The sequence below is a fragment of the Macaca thibetana genome, chromosome 6, assembly GCF_024542745.1.
Source record: "Macaca thibetana thibetana isolate TM-01 chromosome 6, ASM2454274v1, whole genome shotgun sequence".
Taxonomy (NCBI): Eukaryota; Metazoa; Chordata; class Mammalia; order Primates; family Cercopithecidae; genus Macaca; species Macaca thibetana.
Genome location: NC_065583.1, coordinates 46,695,133 through 46,708,011, shown reverse-complemented (window position 1 = coordinate 46,708,011; position 12,879 = coordinate 46,695,133). Strand labels below are relative to the sequence as shown.

Sequence of the window (12,879 nt, the reverse complement as noted above, 5' to 3'; positions counted from 1 at the left end):
CTGATGTGGTAAGCTTTGGCTTCCCTCTATTTTCTTTCTAAATGATCACTGGAGTAGAGAGGAGTTAAACAGACATGACCTATTACTTCTTGCATGACCTCCACAGATAGCAAACTGGGCCAACATGGTTGACGATGTCCTTTTCTACAATGAAGTTAATGAAAGTTCTGAAAATAATGGTTACTTTCTGACATTGATAGGATTTAGGAAACCTTTGGATAAATAGCTTAAGCATGGCTGTTTATGTTTTTGCTATAGACAAAAGGCAGCAGCATGTACATTGTATTTGGACACAAGCCTGCCTCCATTAATATATTAAACTATTGGACCACTAGGGTTAGTAGGGAGCAGTCTGTACACTTTCTTTTTTTTTTTTTTTGAGACGGAGTCTCACTCTGTCGCTCAGGCTGGAGTGCAGTGGCCAGATCTCAGCTCACTGCAAGCTCTGCCTGCCGAGTTTACACCATTCTCCTGCCTCAGCCTCCCGAGTAGCTGGGACTACAGGCGCCTGCCACCACGCCTGGCTAGTCTTTTTGTATTTTTTTAGTAGAGACGGGGTTTCACCGTGTTAGCCAGGATGGTCTCGATCTCCTGACCTCGTGATCCGCCTGTCTCGGCCTCCCAAAGTGCTGGGATTACAGGCTTGAGCCACCGCGCCCGGCCATCTGTACACTTTCTGATACAGCATTCGGAAACATTCTAGTTGGACTCTGTAGCTTTCAGTTTTGTAGTTATCAGCAAAATATCTGGAGCTGTAATAGGGTTTGGCCATCATATGTGAGCTTTGTGTTTCAGTGCCAGTTACTCAGGACTAGTAAATTAATGACACTGTCCAGAGGACTTCAGAGTCACCAAGCTGCTGCGCCTGCCAATGGCTGACTCTCCCTGGCTATCTGTGGCTGAGATGGTGTTGCCCAGGTCACGCAGAGCATGAGCTGCTGCTCAAAGGGCACAGGAGATGGCCCTTGGGCTTCTCATCCTAGGATGCCCATGCTGCCCACCAATCCATGAGAAGATATGTATGATTTCAGTAGGCCCTGGATCAGCTTGTCACCTGATTTCCTGTTTCTTTCCGCTCACTCAGCAGGAGTTTCATTTTCAGACTAAAGTCTTCATCATTGGCTTCAGAAACAGCATTCATCTGTGGCTGTGTGGATGTAGTACACCAAGAACAACTGGGCTCTTCTCTGTCACTTTCAGTGGGCTACCTCCCCTCACCTCTCCAGCAGCATGAAATAATTCTTTACATTTTTTTTTTTTTTTTTTTTTTGAGACGGAGTCTCGCTCTGTAGCCCAGGCTGGAGTGCAGTGGCCGGATCTCAGCTCACTGCAAGCTCCGCCTCCCGGGTTCACGCCATTCTCCGGCCTCAGCCTCCCGAGTAGCTGGGACTACAGGCGCCCGCCACCTCGCCCGGCTAGTTTTTTGTATTTCTTAGTAGAGACGGGGTTTCACCGTGTTAGCCAGGATGGTCTCGATCTCCTGACCTCGTGATCCGCCCGTCTCGGCCTCCCAAAGTGCTGGGATTACAGGCTTGAGCCACCGCGCCCGGCCATCTGTACACTTTCTGATACAGCATTCGGAAACATTCTAGTTGGACTCTGTAGCTTTCAGTTTTGTAGTTATCAGCAAAATATCTGGAGCTGTAATAGGGTTTGGCCATCATATGTGAGCTTTGTGTTTCAGTGCCAGTTACTCAGGACTAGTAAATTAATGACACTGTCCAGAGGACTTCAGAGTCACCAAGCTGCTGCGCCTGCCAATGGCTGACTCTCCCTGGCTATCTGTGGCTGAGATGGTGTTGCCCAGGTCACGCAGAGCATGAGCTGCTGCTCAAAGGGCACAGGAGATGGCCCTTGGGCTTCTCATCCTAGGATGCCCATGCTGCCCACCAATCCATGAGAAGATATGTATGATTTCAGTAGGCCCTGGATCAGCTTGTCACCTGATTTCCTGTTTCTTTCCGCTCACTCAGCAGGAGTTTCATTTTCAGACTAAAGTCTTCATCATTGGCTTCAGAAACAGCATTCATCTGTGGCTGTGTGGATGTAGTACACCAAGAACAACTGGGCTCTTCTCTGTCACTTTCAGTGGGCTACCTCCCCTCACCTCTCCAGCAGCATGAAATAATTCTTTACATTTTTTTTTTTTTTTTTTTTTGAGACGGAGTCTCGCTCTGTAGCCCAGGCTGGAGTGCAGTGGCCGGATCTCAGCTCACTGCAAGCTCCGCCTCCCGGGTTCACGCCATTCTCCGGCCTCAGCCTCCCGAGTAGCTGGGACTACAGGCGCCCGCCACCTCGCCCGGCTAGTTTTTTGTATTTCTTAGTAGAGACGGGGTTTCACCGTGTTAGCCAGGATGGTCTCGATCTCCTGACCTCGTGATCCGCCCGTCTCGGCCTCCCAAAGTGCTGGGATTACAGGCTTGAGCCACCGCGCCCGGCCAATTCTTTACATTTTTAATCTCTTTTCTGTTTTTCCCTGAAGGTATGTTTTGGTGCTTAAAGAGGGAAGTCAGAAAAGTGTACTACTGAGTTTCCTGGAGATGAAATCCTGTTGTGCCTAGCTACGTTGAGTGAGCACAGGGATCCCTGATGCCATTATTTTGTGTATTCATATGGCACACACTTACTGAGGGCCTTCTGTGTGCCCTGGGGGATTGGGCACAGTGACATATCAGGGCAGGTGGAAACAGATGGAGAGCTGATGTGGGCTCTCTTGGAGCAGCTGCCCCAGGATGCCCCTGTGGATGGATGTTGGGCAGGAGCCCTGAGACAGTAGGGGCATATAACTAAAGGATATAGCAGGATTTATAGGAGGAGCTGATCCCTGAGGGAAACAATGTAGAGGGAGAAGATGGGGCTAAAGTTTGAATTGTGGGGACATTAATCACAGTGATTCTTACAACTTTGCTGTTGATAATTTTAAACGGAGAAAATGAGTACATAAGATGTTATTTCCCAGTTCAGTATTGGGAAATATTGGTTGCCCACAAGAGTATTTTCCTACCACGAATGGTCATATATACTTGTTGTAGAATACCAGGGACAGCAGAGATGGTGGGACGGTTACTTCCTTTTCTTACAGCCCAAGAACTTTGTTGTCCAGGAAATTGACCAATTTAGCCACTGAACGTTTAATTCAACACAGGGCTACCCAGATCCCACTGTCCCAATTTGCCCTAAAAGCCAAAGGAGTTAGGAGAAGGTGAGTGGGGAGAATATATTAATCCGGAGAATTGAACAGAGCAAAAATCCCTATTACTTTTGTACTTAAAACATCTCTGCCTGATGGGCTCACTCTTTATATTCTGTTTAGGTGGTTTATATGTACACATCCCATCCCATGCCTGCAGTTAGCCAACTCAGGGTTTATATTGCCTCCTTTTTTTTTTTTTAGAGATGGGATCTCATTTTGTCATGCAGATTGGAGTGCAGTGGTGTGATCACAGCTCACTGTAACCTCCAACTCCTGGACTCAAGTGATCCTCCCACCTCGGCTTCCCTGGTAGCTGAGACTACAGGTGTCAGCCACCACACCCACCTAATTTTTATTATTTTTATTTTTTGTAGAGACAGTCTCACTATGTTGCCCAGGCTGGTCTTGAACTCCTGGGCTCAAGTGACCCTTTTGCCTCAGCCTCCCATGGCTAATTTTTATTTCCTTTTTTTTTTTGACACGGAGTTTTGCTTTTGTCACTCAGGCTGGAGTGCAATGGCACTATCTCAGCTCACTGCAGTCTCCACCTCCTGGGCTCAAGTGATTCTCCAGCCTCAGCCTCCTGAGTAGCTGGGATTACAGGCACCCGCCACCATGCCTGGCTAATTTTTGTAATTTTTTTAGTAGAGACAGGGTTTCACCATGTTGGCCAGGCTAGTCTTGAACTACTGACCTCAAGTGATCTGCCTGCCTCGGCCTCCCAAAGTGCTGGGATTACAGGCGTGAACCACTGTGCCTCACTGCTAATATTTATTTCTTATTTTTTTTCAGAGATGGGGATCTCACTATGTTGCCCAGGCTGATCTCAAATTCCTAGCCTCAAGTGATCCTCCCACCTTAGCCTCCCAAGTTGCTGGGATTATAAGTGTGAGCCACTATCCCTACCTCAATATTACCTTCTTTGCTTCTCTTGTTTTCTTTTGTTCTAAGTCAAACCCATCACAATCTTTTCTTGTCCTTCCAGGTGTTTCCAGTGCTGTGCCCTGGATGTGCTCTCTTTCCCTTAGAGCCCAGAGAACTTGCTTTTCCCCCTTATATGACCCTTAACATTTTCTAACACATTATTAAGGGCCTGTGTCTATCAGCTGGGGACACCTCTTGAAGTGAGGGCCTTTGTGTGGTCTGTTTCTAGTGAATTCTAGCTTTAACCCAGAGCCTCCTGATTGCTGGGTGCCCATAGCCTTCTTGCTGAATGGAGGCACAGTCTCCTTGGGAAGAGAGAATCCATGATAGACCCACTTGGGAGCTCCCCACTTCAGGTGCCTGCAGACTGGTGATGCAACGGAATGCCCAAGAGTGACCTCATAAAGCAAGGATTCCCTTCGTGGCCCCTTCTCTGCTGCCTCTCAGAATCCAGACGCTAAGGAAAATCCCTAAGCAGAGATTTTCTGTTGGATGCTAAAAGCAAGGAATAAAAGTTGAAAAATTTGGAAAATGTCTCAACACCATCGCCAGAGCCAGTCAAGAGTCCTTTCTAGTTCACCAGTTGATACTACATCGGTGGGATTTTGTCCAACATTCAAGAAATTTAAGTAAATATTATCTGTTTCTGTTGCCTGTTAAGAAATGTGCAAGTGAAAGTGTGAGGGCAGGGTGTCAGCGTTCTCTCAGCCTCTTCCCTCAGACACTTAAAAATAAGTTGCATGTCCTTGACAATCTGGAGTCTGTGATTGGTGAGGTTCGCATACTGTTATGTGCCCTGTAGACTTGAATGACCAGTTTGACTCATTTTGTCCTTTTCTATTATGACTGTTAGATAATCTGAAGGCTTTTCTCTTTTTTTGTAATAGACCCCATCTGAAATCAAATAATGAAAATTACATATCTTGATATATTAGAAAAGTATATACATTCTGGCTGGGTGCAGTGGCTCACACCTATAATCTCCGCACTTTGGGAGGCTGGGGTGGATCACTTGAGGTCAGGAGTTTGAGACCAGCCTGGCCAACATGGCGAAACCCCATCTCCACTAAAAATATACAAATTAGGGGAGGCGGGGAGGGATTGCACTGGGAGTTAAACCTGATGTAAATGATGAGTTGATGGGTGCTGATGAGTTGATGGGTGCAGCACACCAACATGGCACAAGTATACATATGTAACAAACCTACACGTTATGCACATGTACCCTAGAACTTAAAGTATAATAATAATAATAAATTTAAAAAAATATATACAAATTAGTTGGGAGTGATGGTGTCCACCTGTGGTCCTAGCTACTCGGGATGCTGAGGCAGGAGAATCGCTTGGGGGGGACGGAGGTTGCAGTGAGCCGAGATTGCACCACTGTACTCCAGCCTAGGTGATAGAGCGAGACTCTGTCTCAAAAAAAAAAAAAAAGAAAAGAATATATACTCTATATTTTTTAACTATTATGAGAATGCATTCATTTTATTTGTAACATATAATGGGAAACAGTAATACGTACTCTTTGAGAAAAATTGCAAAGCACAGATAAATGGAAATAAACAGGAAAAAGAATCACCTATAACCTCACCATTCATAGGCAGACACTGTTAAAATTTTGGCATATTTCCTGCTGATTTTTTTCTACCTGCTGATTTTTGCACAGGTGAGATAATTTTGAACAGAGAATTTTGTATCTTTGATTTTTGTGTTTTGCTGCACACAAAAACAAAACAAGATATAAAAATGGATCATAAATATTTTTCTAAATCCTGAAAAATGCATAGACATATTTTAGTGCCTGTATTTCACGGGACGGACATACCATAATTTACTTACCCAGTCCTTTTTGTTAGATGTTTAAATTGTTTTCAAGCTTCTCAGTACTGGAAATAATACTGAGATAGACATTTTTAGTTGAAGTTATTTCATTTCAGGTTATATTCTCTTGGGTCAGAGAATGAATGGTTCTAAGGCTTTTCAAAAGAGCTGGTCAGTTTTTATGCCTCTGGCAGTTTTTGAGAGTGCTTAATCATGCTACACTGTTGCCAGCATTGGATCTTACCATGTTTAAGTCTTTGCTAATTTTGTAAACAAAAATAATGGTTTTACTTTGCATCTCCCTGATTAGTATTGCTATAAAACATATTTGGAGAAGTTTATTGGTCTTTGGTATTTATTTCACGAATAGATTGTGTGCCCATTTTCTCTTGGGGTGTTCAGTTTTTTTATTGATGTGAGCATGTGTATGGATGATTATTTGATGATTATCAGTTTTGCTTAGTAGACTGGCAATATTTAGTCTTGCTCACACTGTGTTCCCAGTGCCTACTATATTGCTTGGTATGTAGTTGCCACTCAATAAAGATTTGTTGAGTAAATGAAGATGACACTTTGTTTTGCTGGAGAAGGAGTGGTGACCATTCTTTTTCAGAGGTCCAGGGAGAGGGAACTAAGTGACTGAGTGGGGACAGAGTATCCATGACCATCATATGTATGTCAGTGGTCATTTATTCAACATTTCATTGCTATTTAAAAGTATATGTAAATTTATATTCACACAAGGGAGAAAGCAGAGCCTTGTCCCTACAAAAAGATATGCATTATGTGGGGATCTAGCTCTGTTGTGCTGTAACCGTACTTCATATTCAACTTTTTGACAGGAGGAAAGATGATGAGTGTCGGGCATTTGTGAAGAAAGTCATAATGAGCCGTTTCTTTAAGATAATTATGATTAGCGCTGTCACATCGAATGGCTTTTTTATGGCCTTGTGGACCAGTTATGAAATAAGATACCGCTTGTTCAGACTTCTTGAGGTAAGCAGACAAACTGGGTCCATTTTCTTATTTTTTAAAGCATGCTTTATTTCTGGAAACATTATAAGATTTTTTATTTTTTATTTATTTTATTTTATTTTATTTTTTCCGAGACAGAGTCTTGCTCTGTCAGGCTGGAGTCCAGTGGCGTGATCTCGACTCACTGCAACCTCCACTTCCACCTCCCAGGTTCAAGCGATTCCTCTGCCTCAGCCTCCCGAATAGCGGGGACTACAGGCGCATGCCACCACGCCCAGCTAATTTTTGTATTTTCAGTAGAGATGGGGTTTCATCATGTTGGCCAGGATGGTCTTGATCTCTTGACCTCGTGATCCACCCGCCTCAGCCTCCCAAAGTGCTGGGATTACAGGCGTGAGCCACTGTGCCCGGCCATTATAAGATTTTTAAGGTATTTTGCTTCAAGAAGTTTCCCGTAGAATTCTAAAAATACTCTCAAATCTAGGAAGAGGGTGGCAAGAGCAGCAGTGGTGACTTGGTGGGTTTTTTTTTTTCTTTTTTTTGAGACGGAGTCTCAAAAAAAGCTGTTGCCCAAGCTGGAGTGCAATAGTGCTATCTTGGCTCACTGCAACCTCTGCCTCCCAGGTTCAAGCGATTCTCCTGCCTCAGCCTCCTGAGTAGCTGGGATCATGGGCACATACCACCAAGCTTGGGTAATTTTTGTGTTTTTAGTAGAGACAGGGTCTTGCCATGTTGGCCAGGATGGTCTTGAACTCCTGACCTCAAGTGATCTGCCCGCCTCGGGCTCCCAAAGTACTGGGATTACAGGCATGAGCCACCGCGCCTGGCCAGCAACATGGTTTGTAAGTCTCCTTGAATCTCCTCTCAGAAACAGAGCAAGCCTGGGCAACAAAGTGGAACTCCCATCTCTCTTTTATTTTGAGACGGAGTCTCGCTCTGTCGTCTGGGCTGGAGTGCAGTGGCGCAGTCTCGACTCACTGCAAGCTCTGCCTCCCAGGTTCACGCCATTCTCCTGCCTCAGCCTCCCGAGTAGCTGGGATTACAGGTGCCTTCCACAATGCCCGGCTAATTTTTTGTATTTTTAGTAGAGACGGGGTTTAACTGTGTTAGCCAGGATGGTCTCAATCTCCTGACCTCATGATCCGCCCGCCTTGGCCTCCCAAAGTGCTGGGTTTACAGGTGTTAGCTACCGCGCCTGGCCCCTCCCATCTCTATTAAAAAAAAATAAAAGTTGGGCATGGTGGTGCATACCTTGAGTCCCAGCTACTCTAGAGGCTGAGGTGGGAGAATTGCTTGAGCCTGGGAGTTTGAGGCTGCAGTGAACTGTGATTGCACCACTGCACTCTGGCCTCGGCAACAGAGTGAGACCTTGTCCCAAACAACCGACCAAAAAACCCCAGAGCAACTAGGTAGCAAAGCCACGAACCCATAGGCAGCATTTACAACAAAGCTAGTAGTTTCCTTACTACAAGCCACAAGAACTGAATAGTATTAGCCTCTGTGGGGGAAGAAACAGAGGGAAGCCATTATTTATTCATCAGAAAGTGTGATGGGCTGATGTGAGAACAGCATTTGATATCAGGAACGGTATTGCCTAATCCAATACTGGGCTAGATCAAGAGGTTCTGGTAATTTTTGAAGGGGCTAGAGCAGCAAATGGTATGAATTTCAAAGCAGACCAGCTAGAGGTCTTTTTAAAACAGGATCCCACAGTTAGGATCAATATTGGAAATGGAATAAAAATTGAGCAGGTTGGAGACATAGAGATGAAGGAAGAGAAGGTTCAGATAAAATTGGAGGAGGATCCAGGATACCTCAAAAATCAAGCTAGTGCATTTTTAAACAACACAAAAGCAGAAGAATGAGCTCAGTGAGGTTAGAACCACATAATCTTCTAAAAGATCAAGAAAACAGATTTTATGTAAAACAGCACAATAGAAAAGGATTGATGCTGCTATAGTTGTGTTTTTAGAAAAAAAAAAGGGTTGAGATAAAGTCTCATAAAAAATTACTGTAAGAAAAAAGAGAATAAAGTAGAGAATAATCCCCTCATACAGGCGGAGCATCCTGAATTTGAAAATCTTGAACCTGAAATGCTCCAAAATACGAAACATTCTGAGCACTGACGTGACACTCAAAGGAAATGCTTACTGGAGCATTTTGGATTTCGGATTTTCAGATGTGAGTTGCTCAACTGGTAAAGATAATGCAAATATTCCAAAATCCAAAAAATTTGAAATCCAAAACACTTCTGTTCCCAAGCATTTCAGATAAGAGATACTTAACCCGTAGATAATTAAAGCCCACCACAAAGACATGCCTACAAAACAGGGAAAGACTGTAGCATATGATTTTAAAACAAGCCAGATGTTTAAGAAAGTGATACAAGATAGGAAAGAACAGAAGTGAAAAGACAAAACTCAGGAAAGAATTAGAAATAAAAGAAAAATTTCAAGAATAAAGACTAAAATAGACTAAGAGCAATTAATTGCAACAGATAATAACTTAAGAGAAATATAGGGGCCGGGCGTGGTGGCTCAAGCCTGTAATCCCAGCACTTTGGGAGGCCGAGACGGGTGGATCACGAGGTCAGGAGATCGAGACCATCCTGGCTAACACGGTGAAACCCCATCTCTACTAAAAAATACAAAAAACTAGCCGGGCGAGGTGGCGGGCGCCTGTAGTCCCAGCTACTCGGGAGGCTGAGGCAGGAGAATGGCGTGAACCCGGGAGGCGGAGCTTGCAGTGAGCCGAGATCCGGCCACTGCACTCCAGCCTGGGCGACAGAGCGAGACTCCGTCTCAAAAAAAAAAAAAAAAAAAAAAAAAAAAAAAAGAGAAATATAGGATTAAATGTATGAAATCTTTTAAATCAATAAGAAATGAAGAGATGAAAGGCTTCAAGAGAAAATGATGAACATTGAAGATGGGGGAAAAAAATCCAGCGTAAGGACAATAGGAGCCCCTGAATTTGAAGCAAAACAGAAACAAAGCAAAGGAACAGAACAAACGCTGACATCTATAATCCAAGAAAAGTTACCTGAAACAAAAGATTTGGAACTATGTGTTGAAAGAGCACACATTGCATACCTGAGAATAAAGACTTTGAACAATAAACACCAAAACATATTCTAGTAAAATTATTGGATTTTAAAGGAAAGAGGGGGTGAAGGAAAGTAAATATCAAGGCAATGTGGCTTATAAGAAGACAATTACTTATCTTCAGACTTTGCTATGGTAATATGCCAAAAGAAAATAGAGTTACATATTTAAGATACTTCAGCAAAGAAAATGTAAACCAAGAATTTTAGATCAGAAAAATTGACTTTCGAGTATAAAGGACACAGACAAATTCATCAGTATTCAAAAACTTGGGGAATATTGTTTCTATGAGCCTTTCCTTAGTAATTTACTAAAGAATAAGTTTCAGCCAACCAAAATGACTAGAGAAGCATCAGTGTTAGGACTGAAGATGAGCATTAAATATGTAGTTATTTGTAGAACTAATATTAATTGTGGTTTAGCAGAGAGAATATAGTATATAATGAGTGTATCCTCTGACAGTGAAGTTAGAGTATGACTAAAAAATGGGAGACAATGGGGAAAGCCAATATAAAAAGTTTCAAAATCATTTTCAGTAATCAACTTAGTGGCAACACTATTAGTAGTGTTATTCTGAGACTTGTATGTTTGTAATACAGGATAAGGCAATTGAGTAATTATGGGACAGTTTATTTCTGTCACCTCCTGTGTTCTTAAGAACCAGGATATTCATGGAAGAGAGAATCCAGGACTTCTTTGAGAAATAACCAATTCCAGGTCTAGGGCAGGAGGTACATGAGATGAGCCAGGATTATCTTGTCATAGACATAGCAAAGAAGCTATCAAAGACTACTGGGGTCATGTCGAAAGTCTCAGGAGACTGTGTGAAGAGTCCTACTGGTCAAAGATGGGACAGTTTGAGCTCCAATAAGAATAATAATTGCCATGTATTGAAAGTCATCAAATAATCTATGAGGTTATAATGATACCCCAAAACAAACTGTCCACTTTTGGAGGATGAGAAGGAGCTAATCCTTTATCTTGATACTTAGTAAATTAAGGGAGAGAGTCAAGCATTACTGGCCTTATGTGAACTGCAATACTGAGTAACCATATAGTAGGTGAGAGGAAACATCTTTTTATAGATGTGTCCCCCTTAATAAATGAAAAAGAAATGATAGAATATCACAGTTTTTCAACGCCCAAGGAAGTAATTGATCTAGGCGCTGAGCATCAGTGGCTGCTACCATCATAAAAAGATAGACAACCAGAAATTATGTGCCATCTATAAAAGAACAGCACCTCTAATCTTGCCAAAGAGTTCAGGAAATATGGAGGCCAGAGGGATATGCTGAACTCTACCATGAGCGTGCACTCAGCAAAATCCAGACTGGGAAATTTTACAAGTCAAACTCCCCAGGTTCTTTAACAGATAAATTGTAAGAAAAGAAAAAGGAATGGGGGAATTAAAAGATACACCAAAATTTTAAAAATTTATAAAATGGCAAGACTACTTATTAGTTCTAGGGATGCATACACGAATTTCTATCTATAAAGAAGTACTTTGTTCTATTACATTTACTAAAATATTTATCTGTTTATTGCTTAAAAGGTTACACAAAGTAATTATATAAAAACTATCACCATGTTTATTTAAAAAAAAATACAAGGAATTAATTACTATAAAATTTGGATAGTGGTTAATTTTGGGGGGAGGGAGTTGTAATTGGGATGTGGGGCACATGAGGGGCTTCTGGGATGGCAGAGTTCTATTTCTTGACCTAGGTGGTAGTTACAGGGATATTGGCCTTGAAATAATTTATTAGGCTATATATTTGTTCATGTGGTTCTATATGTGTGTTTATTTTGCAATAAAAAGGTTAAATATATACTCTTCTTAACTTCCTTTAGGATAAATAACAAATTTCCTTCTTGGGGATGAAAAGGTTAGCATAAACTTAGTGTGATATCAGAGGCAGTCGAGGTGGTGGGATACCACAATTAATGCTTAAAATGTGTCAGATCCACTTGGCACCACTTCTGTTAACATGTAGGTATGGCAGTGAATTCCACACTACAAATCCAGAGATTGGCCACGGTCTGTGGAACATCATGTTAGGTATGATGGCAGGGGTCAGGGAAAGAGACAAATTGAGGAGCCTAAATCCTCTGATTGCCCTCCTGAGGCCATAAGGGTCACTAAACATGCATCCTGGTTTAGGGACCTGGTTTGCAAGCCTAGGAGATGTTCTGTGATGTGCAGACTTTGGGGTCATACAGATTTGGGTTCAAGCCCCAGCTTCCTACCTTATTACTAACTGAGAATTTGGACAAGTTACTTAAGCTCTCTGTGGTTTGTCTGTAACGTTTGTAAAATGATATAATTAATATACAACTTACAGGGTGGTGGTGCAGCCATTGAAAATAACATGTATGAAAGCCCCTGGTTAACTGTGAAACTGAGAAATTATTAACACTTCTGGGAACTCCACTGAAGGTGCAGGGAAAGATGTGAGAGAGCCCTGATCTCTCACCTCTGGCTAACCTTGAGGCTCTGTGCAAACAGGAAATGAAGGCTGAGGCAGAGTGGTAAGTTGCTAGAGCATTGAACATGTGCCTCCACAGACCCCCCTTGGCAAGAGGCTTACTGATTTCAGCCATTTAAGAAAATTTCTATCCAATTATTAGTAGGCCATTAAATTGAACAGAAACCTTGGTGGCCACACATGACAAAGAATATAGACTTTACAGAATCAGTTCAGGAAAGTCAATTTAAGAAAGAAAAGAAAAAAGAACAGCAACAACAAACCCTGGGGAGAGGGGAGGGTGTGATTTCGGAGTTGCAACATTATATTATGTAAAATGTTCAATTTTCAACAACAAAATCATGAGACATGCAAAGAAACAAGAGTGTATGGCTCA

The 12,879-nt window shown here is 42.5% G+C and overlaps 2 protein-coding genes across 3 annotated transcripts in view; one reads left to right on the top strand and one right to left on the bottom strand.

The window, feature by feature from the left end:
• SAR1B (secretion associated Ras related GTPase 1B) overlaps positions 1-12,879 on the bottom strand; it is a 1,003,791-nt gene that overhangs the window by 363,833 nt on the left and 627,079 nt on the right. The gene's annotated exons all lie outside the window — the stretch shown is intronic.
• The window catches only part of CATSPER3 (cation channel sperm associated 3), a 49,193-nt gene continuing 38,758 nt past the window's right edge, over positions 2,445-12,879 (top strand). The window contains exons 1-3 of one of the 2 annotated variants that reach the window (XM_050792842.1): positions 2,445-4,081; positions 4,179-4,746; positions 6,784-6,937. In XM_050792842.1, the coding sequence (XP_050648799.1) occupies positions 4,649-4,746; positions 6,784-6,937 (252 nt within the window). In that variant the 5' untranslated portion in view covers positions 2,445-4,081; positions 4,179-4,648. Of the gene's footprint in view, positions 4,747-6,783; positions 6,938-12,879 lie in introns of both variants that reach the window. The other variant, XM_050792841.1, reaches the window with a different exon arrangement.